This window comes from Peromyscus eremicus, chromosome 23, assembly GCF_949786415.1.
Source record: "Peromyscus eremicus chromosome 23, PerEre_H2_v1, whole genome shotgun sequence".
Taxonomy (NCBI): Eukaryota; Metazoa; Chordata; class Mammalia; order Rodentia; family Cricetidae; genus Peromyscus; species Peromyscus eremicus.
In genome coordinates, this window is record NC_081438.1 from 25,400,148 (window position 1) to 25,423,691 (window position 23,544).

Genomic DNA, 23,544 nt, shown 5'->3' on the forward strand with positions numbered 1-23,544 from the left:
TGCAAAGTTGGAATGTTAACCAAATCCAACCCACACATCCTGGGGATGCTTGCTTGGCCCGTGGGAGGTTTTAGGGAATCCAGCCTAGGGAGGCAGACAGACGAGACTCAGTTCAACCTGCCCTCTGCTGGCCAGCAAAGGAGTAAGAGCTAGGCTGGAGAGAGCGCTCAGTGATTAAGAACATTTGGGTTCAATTCCCAGCACTCACATGGCAGGTCACAACTGCCATAACCCCGGTTTCAGGGGCTGCAACCACCCTCCATAGTGGACGTACACACAGGCAAAACACCCACATAAAGATCAAGACTAAAGCTTTTTTTAAAAAAGAACTAGAGGGATGAGGGGGTTGGACACACCTTTAATCCCAACACACGGGAGGCAGAGGTAGGCAGATCTGAGTTCGAGGCCAGCCTGGTCTACAGAGTGAGTTCCAGGACAGCCAGGGATACACAGAGAAACCCTGTCTTGAAAATCCAAAAAAGAAAAAAAAAAAGTTGAACAGCCGCTATTAGTTTTTTGAGATAGGTTGAGCCCAGGTTGAGCCCAGGTTGGCCTTAAACTGTCAATCCTTCTGCCTCAGCCTCTCAAGAGATAGGATTACTTGAATTACAAACCAAAGTTCAATTCCAAAGTCGACTTTAGGACACCTGTGAGGTTTTTTTGGCTTATGTACTAAATATGAGTGACCCAGAAGCAGCTGCAGCACTGGAAAATTGCCCCGGCATGGATGACAACTTCCCCAGAGCTGTGTGGAATCATCACACACACACACACACACACACACACACACACACACACCACACACACACACACCCCGCCCCCACCTCATTCCTAGACCCTCTGCAATGAAGGCAGAATTATATACAGCTAGCTGGAAGGTGCGGGAGGAAGCCATTGAGATAATATATCTCTTATTTCAAAGCTTCCAGGTGTAATGGTGCACCCCTGTAAACCCAGTACCAGGGGAAGCAAAGGCCAGGGTTATACCTACAAGCCCCTCTCAAAAAGTCCAAGATCCGGGCGCGCGCGTGGGGGGGGGGGGGGGGACACGGACGGGGACGGACAGGGATGGACCGGGACGGGGACAGGGATGGGACGCGTTTACCTGGGTAAATTGAGTAGCTTACTTGGAATGTGCAAGGCCCCGGATTCCATCCCCAGCACTGATTAGTGATTTTCTCTATCAGTGATTAGGTCCAGGTCTTTATTTTTACTTTTTTTTTTTTTTTACCCCCAAAGACAGGGTTTCTCGCCAGGCAGTGGTGGTTCACGCCTTTAATCCCAGCACTCGGGGGGCAGAGCCAGGTGGATCTCTGTGAGTTTGAGGCCAACCTGGTCTACAGAGCAAGATCTAGGACAGGCACCAAAGTACTGGAATTTTGGGCATATGTTACCCGGCATGCCTGGGGCAGGGATTTTTAATGCCTCTACCCAGCACCTGAGCTACCCTCTGTGTTCCTTTCCAGCTCTTAGTCCCATCTCCCTCGCATTCTCTTCGTGGGAGGGACCACAGATCTCCAGGAGAACTCAGAGTCGCAATACGGTGGTGGCGTGGTGGCGCGGTGGCGCACGCCCTTAATCCTAACACTTAGGGAGGCAGAGGCAGGTGGATCTCTGTGAGTTCGAGGCCAGCCTGGTCTACAGAGTGAGTTCCAGGACAGGCACCAAAGCTACACACAGAAATCTTGTCTTGACAAATCACAGCTAAAAAGAATTAATTAAAAACAAAACAAAAACCCACAGCTGATCGAGTAGACTGGTCCCAAAAACACAGCTACTTCCCCTTTCCCCCCATTCACCAGCTTCCAGCAGCTCCTGGAATTTTTCCGCCACTCTCCACCAATGACCTACCACTCCCTACTTCCCTCAGAAGCTCCATCGCTGGATGGAGCTCCTAGCATCCATTCCCCTCACCAAGCGGGGGACGCCCAGCCTCACCTGCACCCTGCTGCTGCATTCATGCAGCTGGGCCTTGAACCTGACCACATGGGTATCCACGGAAACCAGGGGCCGACAGCTTTCTGAGCCAAGGGTGAGGTCCCCGGGCTGCACGAGCTTCCCGGTGCCGAAAAGGTCTCTACTGACAGTCACCACCAGCTCGGCCTCCAGACACTCCACCTCCACGGGTGACGTGGACCTCGCTGGGGTCGGGGTTCCGCCTGGCAAGGGCCGCAGAAGCTGGGGACGGCCCAGCTCTATGCCTCCACACAGCAGGAAACAGAGAACGAGGCGGTAGCTCTGCTCCATGGTGCTGCCTGAATCAGGGCCAGTGCAGGGCGCAGACACTACTCAGGCATCTTATATCCTTGGATGACCACCCTCCCACCTGAATTCTCTCGACTCCCCTCAGTCTCGGGTGGAGCCCATCAACCACGCGTTAGACCTGTGGCCGCAAAACCTCATCTGGACCGATAATTAGGATCTGGTTTGTAGTTTAAAGATACCCGACGTGATTCCTCGTCAAGGTTTTTATTTATCTGGTTGGATGGGTTGGTTTTGTTGTTGTTTTGTTGGGGGGATTGTTTTTTAAGTCTTTTGTTTGGTTTGGTTTGGGGTTTTTTTGTTGTTGTTGTTTTTTTCAAAACAAGGTTTCACTGTGTAACAGCTTTGGCTGTCCTGGAACTCGCTCTGTAGACCGTGGTGGCTGGCCTCGAACTCAGAGATCTGCCTGCCTTTGCCTCCTGAGTGCTGGGATTAAAGGCCTTTGCCACCAGGCTCCAATTCAACTTTTAATTCTTTTCCCTGTGGAATTGGACACGCAGCTTCCTGAATGCTAACCAAGGGCTCTAACATGAAGTCGGACCCCCAGGCCCTCTTTGGGGGACTCTAGGCAAGTGCTCTACCCTAAGCTTTAACTCCAGCCCTCTTTTCATATTTTTAATTTTTCAGACAGTCTTAAGTTGCTGGCATTGGCCTCACTCTGTGGCCTGGCCGGCCTGAGCCTTACAGTCTTCCGGCCTCAGTCTCCCAAGTCGCTGTGATGAAAGGCCCGAGGCTCGACTTGGTATGCACGTTAAAGTCTGGTCGGCATAATTTTCACTTCTCCCCTATTCCCACCCCTTGTCTGCTGCTGCACGTAGCGAGCTCAGGGCTTGAGCTAGGAGCTATCCCAGGTCTGGGGGTGTAGGGGGGACCCTGGAGAGATACTTTGATTGGAAGATGCAGGGGTTTTCTTAGAAACAGGTGGAGGGTGCTTGCCTAATGAAGGATAAAAAGGCATTAATTAGGCATCAAGAAAAAAAGTATGTGCCTGGGACCTATTCGACAGCTTGTCCCTAGGGGTGAACTCCTCAATTGTGATCAACCCCTGCAAGTCAAAAGCAATTTAAGATCATTCGTCCACTTTATTTATCATAATTTTAATTTTATTAATTATTATTATTGGGTTTTTCTTCTTTTCTTTTTTTTTTTTTTTTTTTTTTTTGTTTGTTTTTTGTTTTTCAAGACAGGGTTTCTCTGTGAAATAGCCCTGGCTGTCCTGGAACTCACTCTGTAGACCAAACTAGCCTCGAATTCAGACATCCTCCTGCTTCTGCCTCCTGAGTTCTGGGGTTAAAGGCATGTACCACCATTGCCCAACTTAATTTTATTTTTAATGGGGGAAAACACCAAGTCTCCCACAACCACTAGTTCTGCAGTCCAGTTTCTCAAATTTGGGGAAATTTCAGAGGTCAGAACATCTGTAGTGCAATGGAGGAAACTCTTCCTGAGAAAGCCACATTCTTGATCGTGGTATGTCCCCTACCGGGTAAATTGTGATTTTTTTGCTTTTTCAGGCAAGGTCTTGCTATGCAGACCCAGCTGGCCTTAAACACACAATTCTCCTGGTTTAGCTTTCCTAGTTGCCAGGATTAAAGGCATGTGCCACCACACCCAGTTTTATTTTAACTATTTTTTTTTTTTTTTTTTTTTTCGAGACAGGGTTTCTCTGTGTAGCTTTGCGCCTTTCCTGGAACTCACTCTGTAGCCCAGGCTGGCCTCGAACTCACAGAGATCCGCCTGGCTCTGCCTCCCGAGTGCTGGGATTAAAGGCGTGCGCCACCACCGCCCGGCTTAACTATTTTTTTAAAAACATTCATTTATTTTGTGTGGATGGAAGGGGGTATACATGTGTGTCACAGCATGCGCGTGGAGGTCAGAGGGCACTTTCATGAGTCTGTTCTTTCCTATCTTGTGGGTCCCTGGGATCCAGCTCACGTAGTGAGGCTTGGCAGCAGGTGCCTTTACCTGCTGAGCCATTTTGCCACTATTTTCCTATTTTATTATTATTTTTTCTCTTTCTTTAGACAGATCGACTATGCCACCTGATTATAGTTTACTTTTTAGAGCCATGGTCTAAAATGTCACCTGGTCTGGCCTTGAACTCTGGGCTAAAGTAATTTTCCCGTCTCAGCCTCCAGATCTTTGCCGATCTCCTGGACTTCAACTTTATATTTTTTTCAGTGGATATATGTATATAAATTAATTGGGGGTGGGGCTGGAAAGATGGCTCAGTGGTTAAGGGCACTGACTGCTCTTCCAAAGGACTGAGTTCAATTCCCAGCAACCACATGGTGACTCACAGCCATCTGTAATGAGATCTGGCACCCTCTTCTGACCAGCAGGCATACATGCAGACAGAACACTATATATATAATAAACAAATAAATTTAAAAAAAATTAATTTGGGGGCATGATAAGGATGTAGCCCAGGCTTGCCTCAAAAATCAGATCCTCCCACTACTGCCTGTGAGAGTACACACCTTTAATCCCAGGGAGGCAGAGGTAGGTGGATTTCTGTGAGTTCCAGGCCAGCCAGGGTTACATAATGAGTCTCAATCTTGACAAACAAACAAAACCCAAAAAATTCAGGAGGCAGAGGCAGGTGGATCTGTGAGTTTGAGGCCAATTCTAGGCCAGCTAAAGTTACAAGGTGAGATCCTGTCTCAAACAGCAGAATCCTCCTGCCTCAGCTTCCTGGGTGCTAGGATTATAGGCAGGCTACCACCCTATACAGCTTTGATTTCTTGTTTTATTTTTATGACACTGGGAGTCAAACCCAGGCCCTTGTGCTGACTTTGGTTTTAGTGCATCTTGGCACAAACATCAAAGGATAAATTCTTCAGCTAAATACATCAGAGACGATGCTCAATCCATTTCTTTTTATGGGAAGCAGGCAAGGAACCTTGTTTAGGCAGAGCAGCTGTGTGAGCCAAGATGGAGGAGGACATTCAGGTGGGCCTGTAGAGATGCTCAGTTACTGAAGCCCAGGTCCCTGGAGATGAGCCTGGAAGGCTGGTGAGGTGGGCCAGGCAGGAGCCTGAGGGTGTCAGGGTGAAGTGTTGGACTTGGTGAGTGAAAATATCGAAGAGCTGACACCGATAGATGATGTCATCAGCGCTGGTTGGGAAGAGGGAATGGATGTGGATTAGCGCCAGGTGTCTACTCCGCCAGTCCTGCCAGGAATTAGTTAAGGTCTGGTGCTTCTGAGGAATAGGGGCCTGTCCTTGGGGCCCTGGCTTTAGAAGCTTCTTAGCCACAGCTGTGTTTGCTGGTTGTCCCTGACAGGACTGCAGGGAAAAAAAAGCTGGAGATTTGTGAGGCTGGGGTGGTGCCACACTCTTGAAATCCCAGGACTTAGGAGACTGAGGCAGGAGGGTCATGGGTTTGAAACCAGCCTTGATTGCGTAGCTGATCTCATAAAATAAACAAGGGAAGCTGTGGAGATGACTCAGCAGATAAAAGTGTCTGCCTCAAAGTCTAAGGCTCCGAGTTCAATCCCTGGAGTCCACATAAAGGTTGGCGAAAGGCCGGGCGGTGGTGGCGCATGCCTTTAATCCCAGCACTTGGGAGGCAGAGGCAGGCGGATCTCTGTGAGTTCGAGGCCAGCCTGGTCTCCAAAGCGAGTTCTAGGAAACTCAAGTTCTAGGAGACAGAGAAACCCTGTCTCGAAAAACCAAAAAAAAGGTGGGCGAAAGGCTGGAGAGATGGCTCAGTAATTCAGAGCACTTACTGCTCTTCCAGAGGACCCGGGTTCAATTCCTAGCATCCATATTGGGTGGCTCCTAAACCACCTGTAACTCCAGCTACAGGGAATTTGTAGAAGCCTCCCCTGGCTTCCTCAAACACTCGTTTGCACATGGTATACACTAACACACATATACATACACATAAATACATCTTTAAAAATAAAGGGCAGGAGAGATGGCTCAGTAGTTAGAACATTTGACATTCTTACAGAGGACCTGGGTTCGGTTCCCAGCACCCACATGGCAGCTCACAACCATCTGTAACTCCAGTTCCAGCCTGTATGTACGAGATGCACATAAACTTATGTAGGCACATGTACACACCCATAGATCAAAAATAAATGGGGCTGGAGAGATGGGGCTGGAGAGATGGCTCAGTGGTTAGAGAGCAATTGTTGCTATTGCAGAGGACCCAGCCTCTATTCCCAGCACCCACGTGGAGGCTCACAACTGTCTGTAACTCCAGTCTCAAGGGATCCAGTGCCGCCTTCTCACCTCCAAAGGCACCAGGCACAAATGTGATTTGTAGACAGATACGCAAGCAAAGCATTCATACACGTAAAGGAAAAAAATTAAATTATTTATTCTAACAAAATAAATAAAGTATTAGCCAAATTTTTTTAAAGGCAGGGGCTTAGGTTGTCACTCAGTGGTAGAGCTCTTGCCTAGCCTTCCCCAGTGAAGGGCTGGAGGCATGGCTCAGTGATAGAGTACTTGCTTAGCATGTGCAGTGCCCTGGGCTCCATCCCCAGCACTACCATTAATAAACAGATAAATAAATAAATAATACAAAAGTGAAAAAAGTTAGCTCTTATCTAAGTCATCACATTGAAATATGAAAAATGAATTTTGACTTTTTCCCCACCCCCTTGATGCTGTCTGTGATCTAAGCCTAGGGCCATGCTTGCTACGTGCTGGGTGTTCCTAGAACACTTACAGAGTGCATCAGAATGGAGGTTCATGGTGCTTCATTGCTAAAAGGATCCCATCTAGTGAGTAATGAAAGACTTGCACACACACACACACACATACAAAGCATTTGTTAGATCTCTGAGTTCAAGGCCAGCCTGGTCTACAGAGTTCCAGGATAGCCAGGGCTACACAGAGAAACCCTGTCTCAAAAAACCAAAAAAAAAAAAAAAAAAAAGAAAGAAAGAAAGAAAAAGAGTTGGTGTGACCAACTCTTTATAGTCTGAGGAAAGTTGTTTTGTGGGCTGGTGTGTGGCTCAGTTGGGTAAAGGATCTTGCCACCAAGTCTGATGACCTGAGTTCAATCCTCGGGACTCACAAGGTAGAAGAAAAGAACCTACTCACACAATGGTGTCCTCTGACCGCCACATTCCCGAACGGGCACGTGTGCACCTACACATGTTCACACAAATACATATAATTTGTGTTTGTTGTTCAAAACAGGGTCTCACTGTTGTAGCTCTGGTTGTCCTAGAACTCCCAGAGATCCACCTGCCTCTGCCTCCCAAGTGCTGGGATTAAAGGCGTGCGCCACCAGGCCTGGCTTCTTCTGCTTTTGTGGGGATTGTCCTCAATTTTCCAGGCATGCACAGCAAGCATCTTCACCCACTGAGCCGTCTCTCTTGCCCTGAATGTTGACTTCCACCCTTCCTTTGTTTCTTTCTTTCTATTGAGAGAGGGTCTCACTAGGTAGCTGAGGATAACCTTGATCTCACCATGCAGCCCAGGCTGCCGCTCCATCACCAATGTCTGATGTTCAGCTGTCCTGCACAGGGGTAGGGACCCATTCAGGCTTTTCTGCAACCTGAGCCTGGAAGAGAGAGCTGGGAGAGGAAGGAGGGGCCACCTGGCCTCCTAGCTCCTCCTCTTCCTCGGTGCCCTTCCTCTGGGGCAGCTCATAGAGCCACGGACCACCTCCACTCTCCCTTCGCCTCTCTCGGCCCCAAAGGTCAGGTGGGGACAGGCTGGGGCCATCAGCAGCTCCATGGCCAGGGACATTGCCTCTTCTCTCCTTCCAGCTACGGAAAGAAAAGAAGAAAAGTCTGTGTTGATCTGCATTTGGGGGGCCCTTCCTCCTCCTAAACTCAGAGGCAGTGACTGGAACTTGGATTATCTGGAGACGAAGGGACAGAAAGAACCCAGAACATCCCCACAGGTATGAATCCTTCAGTTTTGCTGGTGTGTGTGGTGTGTGTGTGTGTGTGTGTGTATTTGTTCTCTGTGTGTAATAACAGTTTCCTTTTAAGACCTCCAAAGCCCCTTCTTTAGAAAATAAAAAACTCTTAATATTACATTATTTATGTGTGTACAGGCACACACACACACACACACAGGACAGTAACAGGCTATCCTGGGAATTGAACTCAGGTCATCAGACTTGGCAGCAATCCCCTTTACCTGCTGAGCCCACTCGTCGACTACTTCCTGAGACCCTTCTAACTGCTTCATTCTGTGACTCCACAATTTCATTCAGTCATTCGACAAACATTTCCTGAACACCCTGTGCCATGTATAACTATTGAATGAGATCTGGCTCTTATCTTGGAGGGTCTACAGATGGGGGCATTCATGGCAAGAGCTAGCACGTTAGAGCAGGCCAGACACTGGGGAAACCTTTTGTCCACATTAGCCGGTTTAATATGGCACCACGTATAAGGGCTAGAATATGGGACCATTTTGCAAATAAGAACAACGAGGCTTCACAGCTTCTAATCACCTGCCCCACTGAGGCTGAGAGGAAACCTAAGAACATTCAAGAACCCTGGGTCAGTAGTTAAGAGCACTTGTTGCTCTTGCAGAGGACCAGGGTTCGATTCCCAGCACCCACGTGGTAATTCAAAGCTGTTATATCTAATCCCAAGGGATCCAATGCCGTCTTCTGGCCTCTTCAGATAACCAGGTACCTATGTGGTGCCCGTATATTCCTGCAGGCAAAACACCCATACCCATGAAACAAGAAAATATTTAAAAGAACCCTGGAAGGCAGATATGGTGTGGCTCGTGCCTATAATCCCAGCATTTAGGGGTGAAAATGGAGAGTGAAGAGTTCAAGGTCACCTTTGGCTTCATAGGAGTTCGAAACCCTCTCTCAAAAACAAACAAAACAGCCATGGCCACTTAGGACAGGGACAAAGAGGTCTTTCCACTGCTGTCCACTGACAGGAACGGATTCTGGGAGTCAGTTTGGAGCTGAAGGCTGTGAGTCTGAGGCTGGATTCCCTGGGCACGCCATGGTCTAGAGAGTCAGGCTGTCTGGGATTTGAAGTTCCTGCCGGCTTTCATGGGGGAGAGTGGCTTTCTCTCTGGCTCCCGGCTGCAGCAGCAGGGATACCATAATAAGGGCAGCTGAGGATTTCTGGCAGGGGCTTTGAAAGATATCAGTCCCTCAGGTGGGGGCGTGAACTGGCCCGGGGTGAGGGAAGGGCCCCCTTAGAAGTGGGTGGCCTGGGAGCCATGGGAAGGCCCGGGAAACTATGTATCCCCACCAGAAAACATTGGCTTGTAGCTGCCATCTTTCTTATAGTTCTCAGTTCCCGTGTCCCAGCTGTCCCCAGTCAGGGCGGAAGGAAGACAAAAGGTGATTATTCTGCAGGGGGCTATCCTGGGCTTCCATGAATGGCGTGTTGAAAGCCTCATGTCCACATCCAGATCTGTTTTCACCTCTCCGCCCAAATGCACTGTCTGCATGCCAGGGTGGAGTCCAAAGCCAGGGAGAGAGGCTCCAGGGAGGGGCACCATGCCCCTGGGCACCTCAGACTCCAAGGATCCCACACAGGACCATTTTCTCCTCTGCCGATTGCTGCCATGCCCATCCCCACAGTGGCTGGGAGTCAGGTGTGTGCGTCTCTCCTCCAGCCCACGAAAGCCCGGTCCTGCCCCTTCAACACTCTACTATTTCCTGCATCTGTACTTTCTCTCCCCCCTCAACCCCCGACTCTTATGATCTGGAGTCCTGAGAGCCCCGTCAGCCTCCGAAACAGCCTCCATCTGCCCCCAGCCCAAACTCAACACCCAGATTCACGCTCCTGTTGAAGGAGACGGGACAGTCTGGGTGCCACTAACTATGTAAAATTTCATTGAGAATCACAGGTAGAATTGCTTATTTCTTTGTTTGTTTTTAGTCAGGCCCTGGCTGGCCTGGAACTCTTTTTTAGACCAGGCTACCCACAAACTCATAGAGGTCTGCCTGTCTATGGGAATTTTTTCTTTAAGATTTATTTATTTTTATGTGGTATATTGCCTGCATGTATGTCTGTGTGAGGGTGCTAGATCCCTTGGGAGTGGAGTTACGGACAGTTGTGACATGCCATGTGGGTGCTGGGAATTGAACCCAGGTCCTCTGGAAGAGCAGTCAGTGCTCTTAACCGCTGAGCCATCTCTCCAGCCCGCCTCTGGGAATTTTGTTTTTGTTTTTTTTTGAGAGGGATGGGAACTGAGCCTGGGTCTCATTCTCTGTAGCTCAAGCTGTCCTGGTACTCACCAGGTAGCCAGGCTTTGCCTCAAACTTGTGGCAACTCTCCTGCCTCAGAAGTAACTAACCATAACCAAATTTTTGTTTTGTTTGATTTTTGAGACAGAGTCTCATTTTAGCCCAGGCTGACTTCAGTCTTGCTATGTAGCTGAGGGTGACCTTGAACTCTTTTAAAAAATATTTATTTATTGAACATGCATGAGTGCTTTGCTTACATGCGTGTATGTGCACCATGTGTGTGGCTGGTACCTACGGCGGTCAGAAGAGGGTATTGGGTCCTCTGGAACTGGAATTAGGGGTAGTTGTGAGTCACCATGTAAGTCCTGGGAATGCACCTGGGTGCTTCTGGAAGAGCAGCAAGTTTGTGTGGTCTTACCTGCTGAGCTATTTCTCTAGCCTGACCTGAACTCTTGATCTTCCTGGTTTCACCTTTCTCGTGTGTGTGTGTGTGTGTGTGTGTGTGTGTGTGTGTGTGTTTGCAGTCGTACACACACATAAAGTACACAGGAGGTCAGAGGTTGATGTCAAATGTTCTCCTCACTCACTGCACCTTCCTTCTTGAGACAGGATTGCACTCAGGAGGCCTCCAGAACACAGGTCTCTATGAGATCAAGCCTGGCATGGTCCACATAGCCAGTTCTAGGACAGGCAGAGCTGTATAGTAAAACTCTGTCTTAAAAAAAAAAAAAAAAAAAAAAAAGCCGGGCGGTGGCGGCGCACGCCTTTAATCCCAGCACTCAGGAGGCAGAGCCAGGCGGATCTCTGTGAGTTCGAGGCCAGCCTGGGCTACAGAGTGAGTTTCAGGATAGCCAGGACTACACAGAGAAACCCTGTTTCGAAAAACCAAAGTAATAATAATGTAACTAAATAGAGAAATACAATTTAAGTATATATCTACAGTCCCCTAAATTAACTGGATTATTTAAGTACCAACCACACTTTGGACTATGAAGGCCTGGAGGATAAACTCTGAGCCACTGGGTCTGCCTTGGTTGGAGCCCACCATCCTGCCGATCCCATATGCCATCCTTTGCCTTCACACAGCCTCAGCTACAGCCAAATGCAGCTCCTCATTAGTTCCCATGCTCACTCCATCATTTTTTTTTCCCTTCCCCTTTTGTGGTATTGAAAATGGACCTAGGGCCTTTATGAGTTCAGCAACCACTGAGTCACACCCCAGCTCCTCAATAAGGGATGCTGGGTAGGCTCTCTACTGCTGAACCGTTCCTCTGGATTCTCAATGGCGGAGTCTAGGCAAGCATTCTACCGAGCCGCGTCCTGGCCCACGGTCATCTTTCTCATCTCCCAGCGGTGGCACCTGTCTTTCCCTCCACTAGGAATGTCAACCCCATGTGGATATGTCCTTCCCCTCCCCCTGCAGCTGGCCCCTGCAGCTGGAAGGAAACGGTGGGGATCTTGAGTTCCAGATGTTCCAGCTGTGACGTCTCCTCGGATTCCTGATGGGACCCTCTGAAAAGCCATCCACTGGCTGGACGCACAAGGAAGCAGAGATGCAAATTGGTGCCCCGCCCGAGGAGTGGAGTGGGGGATGGAGGCCTGGGGATGGGGGTGCTGCCCCTCTGCCCCTACCCCCAGCCCTGTCCTTCCTTCTTCTCTTCCCACTGGGTGAGTGTTCCCAGCCAGCCCCTGCTACCCACAGCTCTCAGTGTCGTCCCCCCCCCCCCTGTCCAACTGTGGTGGGAGACCAGGCATGGCGGTACATATTGGCAATACCAGCACTCAGAAGGTAGAAGCAGAAGAGTCAGAAAATCAAAGACATCCTCAGCTACACATCAAGTTCCAGGCCAGCCTGGGCTACATGAGACCCTGTCTCAAAAAAACAACAAAAACAAGTCAGACAGTGGTGGCCCAAGCCTTTAAATCCCAGCACTCAGGAGGCTGAGGCGGGCGGATCTCTGAGTTTGAGGCTAGCTTGGTCTACAGCCAGGACTACACAGAGAAACCCTGTCTACAAACAAACAAAAGCAAAGCAAAACAAAAAAACTAGCCTTTAATCCCAGCACTCGGAAGGCAGAGGCAGGTGGATATCTGTGAGTTCTAGGCTAACCTGGTCTACAAAGTGAGTTCCGGGACAGCCAGGACTGCTGCAAAGAGAAACCTTGTCTCAAAAAACAAACAAACAAAACAGGACAGCCCAGGTGACTCATCCGGTAAGGAAGCTTGTCATCAAGCCTGGGGACCTGAGTTAGATCCCTAGAAGCTATATGTTGGAAAGAGAGAACTGACTCCCCAAAGTTGTCCTGTGTACATCCTCAATTACATAGCAAATTCCAGGTGAGTCTGGGCTATGTGACTCTACCTCAAGAAATCATTAAAAAGGGGCCGGGCGGTGGTGGCGCACGCCTTTAATCCCAGCACTCGGGAGGCAGAGCCAGGCGGATCTCTGTGAGTTCGAGGCCAGCCTGGGCTACCAAGTGAGTTCCAGGAAAAGGCGCAAAGCTACACAGAGAAACCCTGTCTCGAAAAACCAAAAAAAAAAAAAAAACCAAAAAAAAAAAAAAAAAAAAAAAAGAAATCATTAAAAAGGGACTGGAAAATATGGCTCACTGGTTAAGAGCACTAGCTGCTCCTCAAGCGGGCCCAGGTTCAATTCCCAGCATCCTCATAGTGGCTCACAACCACCTGTAACTTCAGTTCCAGGGGGATCTGATGCCCTCTTCTGGCCCCTAGTGGTACTGCATGTAGTGCACAGACACCATGTAGGGAAAACACCCACACAATAAAATAAATTTTAAAACGATACTAAAATGGTTAGTGAGATGACTTGGCAGATAAAAGCACTCGCTGCAACCACCTGAGCTCAATTCCCAAGACCCATATGGTAGAGGGAGAGATCCAACTCCTACAAATTGCCCTTTGACCACCACACACACATACACACATACAAATGGTAGCTCATGCCTTTAATCCCAGCACTCGGGAGGCAGAGGCAGGTGGATCTCTGTGAGTTCAAGGACAGCCTGGTCTACAAAATGAGTACAAAGCTGTTATACAGAGAAACCCTGTCTCGAAAACCAAAACCAAAAATAATAATAATAATAATAATAATAATAATAATAATAATAATAATATAAACTAGCTCTTAAAAAGAAAAAAGATACTGAAACGTGATTTGTAGGGAGAAGCCTCAAGCATTAAGGCATTAAGACTCCTGCAGGTAGCCGAGTGTGCTCCTGAGGTTTTGCTATCGAGTACGCAATGGGTCCAGAGCAGATCTGCAGGGGTCTATGGACCACTGGGACAGGGAGGTTGGTGGGGTGCTCCTAGACAGAGACAATGAGGCTTTTGGAAACGGAGTCTTCCAAGAGGAGGAGAGTGATGGTGAGACCCGTGGGGAAGGGACCAGTCCTCCAAAGCTGAGCAGGGACTCTCACGTCCTTTCTCCGTCTGTTTCAGCCAGTGCCCTCCAGCCCACTCCACTGCCCTTTCCAGGTAAGCTCGGCCTCCTCCCCTTCATTGGTTCTCGGACGCTCCCAAACTCGCATGGCCCAGCCACACTAGTTCGAAGGCTTTCATGGCGTCCTGTAGTTTGGGCTCCCGCTTGATTCCCCATGGCACCAGCTTGTCCCCCTTTTTACAGAGCTGAGGCTGGTGGGGGGCCCCAGCCGCTGCCGAGGGCGCCTGGAGGTCATGCACAGCGGTTCCTGGGGCAGTGTCTGCGATGATGACTGGGACGTTGTGGATGCCAACGTGGTGTGTCGTCAGCTGGGCTGTGGCCTGGCGCTGCCCGTGCCGCGGCCCCTCGCCTTTGGCCAAGGCCGAGGCCCCATTTTCCTGGATAACGTGGAGTGCCGGGGGCAGGAAGCTTCCCTGAGCGAGTGTGGCAGCAGGGGCTGGGGTGTCCACAACTGCTTTCACTATGAAGATGTGGCGGTCCTGTGTGATGGTGAGTGACCGGCGGGGAGGCTGCGGGGCCAAGCAAGCGTCACGCTCTGATGCTAGAGTACTTCTGGGTCATGGACCAAAGAAACTAGCGGGGTTCCAGGTGGGGCTTGATTGCCCACACAGAGTTCTCCTCCTGGTTTTCCTTTTTCCATGGCTAGGGATTGAACCTGGGTCCTCATGCACGCTAGGCCACATGCCCAGCCTGGGGAAGGATGTCTCTAGGCAAGTAATCTACCACTAAGCTGTATGTACACACACACACACACACACACACACACACACCCATCCATCCAACTATTCATTCATTCACTCATTCGTTCATTTATTTGACATGAAGCCTCATATAGGCCAGGCTGGCTGGGAACACCTGATTCTTCTCCCTCCACCTGCTGAATGCTGGAATTACAGGCATGCATCATCATACTAGACTTGCCCCTCCTATTTAATAAACTAGACCACTGGGGTTGCCAGACATATGAAACGAGCAAATCTAAAAAAAGTTTAAAATAACGAATTAATAAATAAAATGAAGAGTAATAGAGAGCACCTAGCATGGACCTCTGGTCTCCATGTGCACATGCATGGGTGCATGCACCTGCACATATACATGCACACATGCATACACTATACATACCCACATTACAAAAATAGTAAGAACTAGGCTGTCGGACAGTCATGGTGACACATACCTGTGAAACCAGCATTTGGGAGGCAAGAGGATCGGAAGGAAGTTCAAAGTTTGGGGCTAGACGGTGGCTCTCCACATCCAGAATTTGGGCTTTGGTCTTGAAAGCAGGCATCTTCAGGCTCTAGACAGCTGACGCTCACATGCTGTGCAGATGAGAACAGAAAGATCCCTGTGTCTTTGTTTCCTCCCTCTGCAGAGTTCTTACACACACAGCCCCCGACAAGGAAGATGTTGACCAGTGTAGCACCCCCTACAGTCCTCCAAAATGGGAAAGGTAAGTCATGGTAGTGTGGGGAGACCCATGGTAGGCTAGAGGAGGGCTTCAAGGTCATGCCTGCCGTGTAGAACAAGGACCCTCTTTTGAGGGACAAGTAGGGGGAGGAAGCCCAGAGGAGGAGGGACCCATCTGTCAGGGAGGACTTCCTGGAAGAGGAATGTGCCCACTACATCTTGCAAAGTGAGGTTTTCTTTGGGCGGCTGTAAATGACAAACAGGCACATTCCAGAAGGCCAGTAGAACAGGGATTAGAAAGAAAACCTGGTTTTAGGTCAGGATGACGTAATCCAAACTGGTTATCCTGGGACCCACAATCCAACTCTCCGGACTGTCGGAAGGCTTGGTCAAGGGGGATGGGCCGGCTAGTTTATCCCTGCTAGGGTTCTGGTCCTGGGGACTGTCCCTAGCCAGGGAGGCTTGGTGCATTGAGGAAGTGGATGAAAATGCCTCCTCGCGGTTCAAAGATGCTGTTTGCCCCGCCCCCTCCATCCACCTTCACCAGGTGAGGGCAGCGTGCGCCTGGTGGGCGGCGCGGGCCCGTGTCAAGGCCGAGTGGAGATCCTGCATGGTGGCCTGTGGGGCACGGTCTGCGACGATGATTGGGGGCTGCCGGATGCTGCCGTCGTGTGCCGCCAACTGGGCTGTGGGGCCGCCCTGGCCGCCACCACTAATGCCTTTTTCGGCTACGGCACCGGGCATATCTTGCTGGACAACGTTCACTGTGAAGGTGGAGAGCCCCGCCTGGCAGCCTGCCAGAGCCTCGGCTGGGGCGTGCACAACTGTGGTCACCACGAAGACGCTGGGGCGCTCTGTGCAGGTGCCAGGAGAGGGCAGGGGCGGGGCCGGGCCAGAGGGGCGGGGCCAGGCCAGAGGGGTGGGGCCTTTCGAAGGAGTAGGGGTTTGGCTAACTGTACTTTGCAGATCTCTCCAGAAAGGCTCTGAAATTACCTGTATTATCTCAGGCCTGCTCTGGGGAAGCAACTGAGAATAACTCTCAGCCTCACACACTGCAGCTATAGAGATTTTCATAGTATTCCTCTATTATTAGAAATGCCTCCAGAATTTTCTAGCAATTTCCAAATATTCATCATGGACTATTTCAGAATAAAGCAAAAAATATTCTAGGATTTTGCTCCCTCAAAGGTACTTTCAAAGCACCTATCTGCAGAACCCTGCCCAGCTATCTGCTGATGTAATAAATAGAATATTCTCCCAGGTGGGCCCTCTCCAATTTGGGAGGTGTTTTCAGCAAATAACAGGTCGGCACTGGGGTAGAGGATGTGGCTTGGTTGATAGAGTGCTTGCCTAGCATGCGTGAAGCCCTAGGTTTCATCTCTAGCCCCACATAAACCAGGCATTCTGGGACATATCCATAGCTCCAGCACTCAGAACAGTAGTCATAATGATCATGGTTATTCCCCTACTACGTAAGGAGTGTGAAGCCAGCCTGGGCTTCACAAAACCCTGTCTCAAAATAAAATAATAAAAGGCTGGGCCTGGTGGTATGTACCTTTAATTTCAGCTCTTAGGAGGCAATGGCAGGCTGATCTCTCTCTCTCTCCCCGTGAGTCCAAGGCCAGACAGGGCCACTTAGTGAGATCCTGCCTCAAAGTAAATCAAATAGATGTGATTTTTGTCTTGCTGAGGCAGGGTCTCACTCTAGCCCAGGTTGGCCTCCTCCTGTATTAGCCTCCCTAGAGCGGGTATTGCAGGCACTAACCCCCACACCCTACCTAGCAGATGGGTTATTATTGTTATCTGCTGGGGAAACAGACCCAGAACATTGTGCATATAAACCAGGTACTCTACCCCTGGGCTAACTACACCCTTAGCCCAGCAAATAAGACTCGTGGAGCCAGAACACCATTTCACAAATGGACTCTGTTCTATAGGACGGAAAGTGTTTGTAGCAAACCGGAGGTTATCATTCCCAGCTTACAGATGGGAAAGCTGAGGTACTAAGAGGTAGAGCCTTACTGAGGAGAGTCACCCAGAGTTCTAGCAGAATCACCACTGACATTGCTCAATGGAGTTCATGCTCCCTCCCCTTTCTAGCTTCATTTTATCTATAGACTAGGATAAAGATTCTTTGGTCTTCTATTTTTAGCCTGGCCTTGAACTCAGTACTTAAAGGATGACCCTACACTCCTGATCCTCTTGCCTCCACCTCCCCAGTGCTGGGATTACAGACATGTACAACCAGACCCATTTTGTGTGATGTTAGGATGGACCTAGGGCCTTGTGCATGCTACCAACCGAGCTATAAATTGGCAGACTCTTCTGTGAGTCCCTCGGGAATGAGCAAAGGTCCTTAGTGGGCAAAGCTCTGCACCTTTGTATTTTGTACACATCCGGCTTCTTGAGAACATTGGACACTGAACTCAAAGCATGCAACAGGCTTGCATACATCTGTGTACCACACATAAATTACTAGGGTCGAGGTTGGGCAGGGTTCATTTTATCCTGGCTGGGCTTCCAGGCCCGCGAGTCAAATTGGTTTTCTTTTGGGAGAGCCCCTTGGTCCTGTTACTGACCCTCTCTGTCTCTTCCCCTGCTCCAGTTCTGAGCCTTCCAACTTTCACAGCACTGCCTCCCTCTGCCACAAAAGAAGACTGGGCGTGGCACACTGAGCCAGCAGGTAAAGAGCCCACCTCCCCAGCTGGAAGGGCTGGGACAAGGCGGGTAGCGGTGGGAAGCTGTTCTAGAAGACCCAGGAAAGTGACTTCAGCGGAGGCTTTGGGGCAGATGGGAGCATGGATGACACTCAGCTCTGAGGAATGAAGAAGGGTGGGTAAGAGATGTCTTTAAAATGCTTGAGTCAAATTAGGGATTGCTGCTGAGGTAGGGAACAGAGACGCCATGTGAGGAAATTCAAACTGGAAATCAAAGTTAGAAGCAAGTTCGGAATTAGGGCTACAGCTATCACTGTGGTTTAAATTAGTATATTTAAGATTTGGGAGTTGAGGGTTGTAACCCAGGTGATTTGAGTTACATCCCTCAGCTCCACATAAACCAGGCATGGTGGTTCACACCAAGTTGAAGCCGGAGGCTTTGGAGTTCAAAGTCAACCTAAGCGACACAGCAAGACCTTGTCTCAAAACCCCAAAGATTTTAATACTAGAACTCTGTGAGCCTGAGATCAACCCTGTCTATGTAGTGAGTTCCAGGCCAATGAAGGCTACATATTCAGAGCCTGTCTGGGAAAAAGAGGAAAAACCCAAAAGATGTTTATTCCTATCAAGTTTTCTGGCGACTTCACAGACAGCACTGTGGCTCTGGGACTGAGGCAGAGCTGTGGGTGCGGTAAACGGCCTCTCGCCCTCCTTCAAAGGCTCCCTTGTTTCGACAGCTACAGGAGTGGGAGCCCTGCCTTCCAGAGATACCGTGCGGTCCACCACGGCAGCCTGGGGCTCGGGGAAGAAAAGTAAGTGGCCTCCGGGGTCCCGCAGGGGGTGGGAGCGGGTGGGATGCGGGCTGCAATAGGGAACCAGGCTGGCACCGGCCTGTGCGCCCCGCAGGCGGTAGGCTGCGGCTGGTAGGCGGCCCGAGCCCATGCCGCGGCCGCGTGGAGGTGCTGCACGCCGGGGGCTGGGGCACCGTGTGCGACGACGACTGGGACTTCGCGGACGCGCGCGTGGCCTGTCGCGAGGCGGGTTGCGGGCCTGCGCTAGGAGCCACGGGCCTCGGTCATTTCGGCTACGGCCGAGGCCCCGTGCTGCTGGACAACGTAGGCTGCACCGGTACCGAGGCCCGCCTCAGCGACTGCTTCCACCTGGGCTGGGGCCAGCACAACTGCGGCCATCACGAAGACGCCGGGGCATTGTGCGCAGGTGAAGAGGTGGCGCGGGAGGGGCGGAGTCAGAGGGGGAATGGGCGGGGTCTCCCGCAGGCGCTGTTTGCGATGTGGGCGGGGCGTGAAGGAGCGGAGCCGCAGCGCGTAAAGCGCGAAAGCAGGGGCTGGGCTGGGCTGGGCTGGGCGCATGCGCCCACTGATAATCGAGGCGGGGCTGAATCAGAAGAGGGGCGGGGTGTCGTAGGGGGGCGGAGCATGAAGCGGATGAGCAGGGCGGTGCGCGGGCCATCGCCGCCCTGTGGGCGTGGCTTCTTGAAACACTCACAGCAGCGAGGGTGGGGCCAACTCTGAACGGGTGCGGTCGTGCGCAGGCGCGTACAGCCCTGCGAGCAAGACCTGCGCAGCGTTCAGGACCGGCCCTAAGATAGAGAAGACGAGCGTGAAGCTATACGCAGGCGCTCTCTGTTTTGTGGACCCGGTAGTCAACAGTGGGCGGGGCCTTGGGCTCTGCAGAGATGAGGAATAGGCGTGGTAGTCTCTGCTGCAGTGCAGCGGAAGTATTACGCATAGGGGAGTAGCCGCACCCCCCCCCAGGCACTCTTGCGGCTGCGCAGTAGGGGCGTGACCGGAAGGGTGAGTCCTCTGCAGGGACAGAATAGGGCGCGACCTAGGGACTTTTCATGCTTTGTTAGCCTCCTTGTAAGGGGCTGTATGGTTTTTTCCCCTCCCTGCCGAGTCAAGGTTCCCTACTAACTAATAGTGATGGATAGGAAGCAGATTGGGTGGACGGCTTTCCCAGAGCTCGCCTTTGGCTTTTCAGAGAAATCAATGAAAAAAAAGGCGCTTACAAAGTCTGACGGGACGTTGTCAGTTCCTTTTGTTTGTTGCTTGCTGTAGAAGTGGTATCTCCATTTTAATTGGATGTCTAGGCCTAGGGGGCCCTCCTGTGTCTCCTACCGTTGGGTGGCAGTTCTGCTCGGTCCTTCTGTCTCTAAAACCTGGGAAGGTTAGGAGAGATGAGTGGCTCTAGGGAGCACGTTCCCCAATATGACAGCCACCTCTTTGTTTTCTGCCCGTGCTGAGCCAGGCCCAGAGGAGCTGGGACTCCAAGTCCAGCAGGATGGTTCTGAGACCACCCGAATGCCCAGTCCTCGGCCCAGAGATGGTAGGTGCCTACTGCCCCTGAAAATGAGGTTGGAACCTTGGTGGTAAGATGGACCTGGAGTGAGGAAGGGCAACGCTTGTATTACAGCAAGTCAGCAGAACTGACCAGGTCCCAGAACGCTTGTCCTTTTGTGTTGATCTCAGGCCTCATTAATGGGAGTATAATACCCAGGAAGAAGGAGGTAGATGAGGTGGGGGGGGGGGGAGCGAAGCAGGGTATATAGCTCAGTGGGTAGAGTGCTTGCCTAGCATGCAGGAGCTTCGGTTCGGTCTCTAGTTGTATCAGCCATGGGCCAGCCCTTTCTGAACCCTGGCTTTATCTGTGACACCGAGCACATCATAAATTGGGTGTCTTGGAACACCCCTGTAATCCCAATACTTGGGAGACAGAGGCAGAAAAAAATCAGTTGAAGGCCAGCTTTGTGTATTTTGAAGCCCACCTGGGTCTCACAACTCTAAATAAAATCCTAGAGCAACCTGGAGACTTCTAGTGTTGGGCTCAAACTGAAGGGATGGGGATCCTATCTTGGAGCAAACGGTGAAAGAAAGCAGAATTAGACATGACGGCCCATGGCTCTCACCCTAACCTTGTGGAGTCTTAGGTTGGATGGATAGTGAATTCAAGTCCAGCCTGAGCCACATACAAAGGCTCTACCTCAGAAACACATCAGATTAGCTCAGGGAATCCAGGTGTGGAAGGGAAGACAGGGAACTTTGGGAGACAAGATAAGACATGATCACAGTCTCCAAACAGCTAGCCTGTGGCTAAGGGGCTGAGGCTAAGAGCAGAGGCCCCAGCGGAGAACAGAGCACTGAGAACATGTGTGCATATTTTCTTGTCTTGAGTCCTGCTGCCCAGCTTTATTTATTATCACTTGCTGTCCTGAGGGCTTCCAGGACACTGCGATGTCTGTCTTCTGTCAGCACTTTTTGTCTCCTCTCTCCACCCCTTACCCAGTCTAGCGTGGAAGTTTCCAGCATGAGTCATCTCCTTTTAAAAACAATTCTTATTACCTTGTCTCTTGAGGGGCTTACTACATAGCTCTGGTTGACTTATATTTGTTGCGTAGACCAGCCTGGCCTTGAACTCACAGAGATCCACCTGGCTCTGCCTCCCTAGCGTTGGGATTAAAGATGTGCGCCACCATGTCCAGCATCATTTATTATTTGTGTCTGTGCATATGTCTGTGTATGTGCACGTGTGTGTTCACGTACAAGTGAACACACAACAGTATGAATGAAGGTCTGAGGACAAGCTGTGGGAGTTGGTCTTCTCCCTCCACCAAATGGGCTTGGGGAGAGAACTTAAGTCATCTTGGCTTGGTGACAAGTGCCACCAGCCATGGAACCATCTCTTGAGCCCATGGACTCTTCTGACTCTGGGCCTTATCTCCAACGCAGGGCACCTCCGCCTGGCTAGTGGAACCCACCGATGTGAGGGGCGTGTAGAGCTCTTCCTAGGACAGCGGTGGGGCACTGTTTGCGATGACGCCTGGGACCTACGGGCAGCTGTCGTCCTGTGCCGTCAGCTGGGATGTGGCCAGGCCCTGGCAGCCCCTGGCGAGGCCCACTTTGGCCCAGGCAGAGGCCCCATCCTCTTGGACAATGTCAAATGCCGAGGAGATGAGAGCACCTTGCTACTCTGCTCTCATATCCGCTGGGATGTCCACAACTGTGACCACAGCGAGGATGCCAGTGTCCTGTGCCAGCCATTGTGACCCAGCGGGCTCTGCACTCCATAGCATATCAAAGGAGCCTGTGGGGGCTGCCCCTCCTTTCCCAGGATACCCTCCTATGATTTCTGCAGTTCCTGGTTCCCCTTTCTCCCCTTGCATGGGGGAGCTGCACTGCAGTACCCCCAACCCCCATCCTCTTACTGTGTGGTCTCAGGCGGTTGTCACCTGCTCCGAGGTCCAGTCCAGTGAACATGGCAATGTTTTCCTCAGCCAAAACAGATGTGGGAGAATGACTCACCTCCTCTCTTTTGGGGGAACTCCTACATAGTACTCCCAACCATTCTCCCCACTCATATTCATGAGGCTTGGGTTCTCTCTAAATGCCCTCCAACCTTTCTAATGACCTATTTTGGTCTCCCTGCAAAAAGAGGGGAGGCAGAAGGGGTCAGGCTGTTCTTTCTATAGACTGACAGGACTGCAGAAGGTCCTAGGTCATTACCTTCCCTGCTGGGTGAGGACCTGGACCCAGATGGTGCTGGGCTGAACAAGGGGGCTGCAGGGGCCAAGGCAGGGACAGGAGGAGCCCTTCCTGCAGCACCTCCGATTTCCACTGCCCCCGGGCACAGAGCCTCCGCTTTGCTGTAGCAAAGAAGCCTGGAGGCCTGTGGCCATGTTCATAGGTGCCAAGTCAATAAAGCATTATCCCCTGGTCTTTTAACTGAACTCGTTGTTTGAGAACCTGTATCGTGGCAGCTGGAAAGACTCCAGACAGGACTTTCTGGAGAAAACCCGGTGTAGAGATGAAAGGCTGTGGTCCAAGAGCATCATCTGGGAGTTCTCCACAGGCCCCTCAGCCTGGAAATGCTGAATCACCATAGCAAGCCTCAGGGCCCTAGAGGAGCTTCTGGTCATCCTCTCTATTCTATTACACACCCACAAATGTAGATCCAGGAGAAGAAAGGAAGCACAGCATGCTGGTGCATGCCTGTCCTCCCGGTACTGGGGGTGCTGAGGAGGGAGGAGAGCTGGGAGTTCCAGGCCAGCCAGAGCTACAGAGTGAGAGGACCTCTGATTGAACAAGCCCGGAAAATAAAATGACCAAAACCAAAAACAACTATTCTAGTAGTATACACCTGTGTGATGTTACCTCTTAGGACCAGGAGTTCAAGGTCAGCTTGGGCTACAAGAGACCTTGTCGAGAGAGAGAGAGAGAGAGAGAGAGAGAGAGAGAGAGAGAGAGAGAGAGAGAGAGAGACCCTGCCTGAATTGGTCAGGTGGTAGAAGTCTGTAATCCCAGCATTTATATGCTGAAGCAGGTAGATTCGGAGTTTTAAGCAGCCTGGGCATCTGGAGAGGCCTCACCACCACCTTCCCTCTCTCCCACCTGTACATTTCTAGATTGGGTTGTTTAAATTTTAAGATCAGATTTCTGCTGTGTAGCCCTGACTGTCCTGGAACTTACTCTGTAGACCAGGCTGGCCTGGAACCCAGAGATCCACCTGCCTTTGCCTCCTGAGTACTGGGGTTAAAGGTGTGAGCTATACTATGCCTGGCATAAGTTTGTGTGTGTGTGTGTGTACGTGTATACAACA

At 50.8% G+C, this 23,544-nt stretch overlaps 1 protein-coding gene and 1 non-coding gene across 2 annotated transcripts; one reads left to right on the forward strand and one right to left on the reverse strand.

Moving 5' to 3' along the window:
* Positions 1-3,596: 3,596 nt before the first annotated feature.
* LOC131898689 (U1 spliceosomal RNA) lies at positions 3,597-3,756 on the reverse strand. Its single transcript, XR_009375996.1, has one exon. It is a non-coding gene; the product is annotated as a U1 spliceosomal RNA (small nuclear RNA).
* Positions 3,757-11,837: 8,081 nt separating this feature from the next.
* Positions 11,838-22,656, forward strand: Ssc4d (scavenger receptor cysteine rich family member with 4 domains). Its single transcript, XM_059249418.1, has 10 exons — positions 11,838-12,075; positions 13,867-13,902; positions 14,051-14,356; positions 15,240-15,317; positions 15,822-16,136; positions 17,880-17,957; positions 18,669-18,743; positions 18,838-19,149; positions 20,200-20,277; positions 21,678-22,656. Exons 1-10 carry the CDS (start codon positions 11,910-11,912, stop codon positions 21,992-21,994), a joined length of 1,761 nt encoding a protein of 586 aa, XP_059105401.1. The 5' UTR covers positions 11,838-11,909; the 3' UTR covers positions 21,995-22,656.
* The last annotated feature ends 888 nt before the right edge of the window (positions 22,657-23,544 follow it).

Coding starts and splice junctions, on each gene's coding strand:
- Ssc4d (XM_059249418.1), top strand. CDS start 11,910: ATGGGACCCTCTGAAAAGCCATCCACTGGCTGGACGCACAAGGAAGCA. Junction 15,318..15,821: donor AGTCCTCCAAAATGGGAAAG/GTAAGTCATGGT, acceptor CACCTTCACCAG/GTGAGGGCAGCGTGCGCCTG. Junction 17,958..18,668: donor GTGGCACACTGAGCCAGCAG/GTAAAGAGCCCA, acceptor TTGTTTCGACAG/CTACAGGAGTGGGAGCCCTG.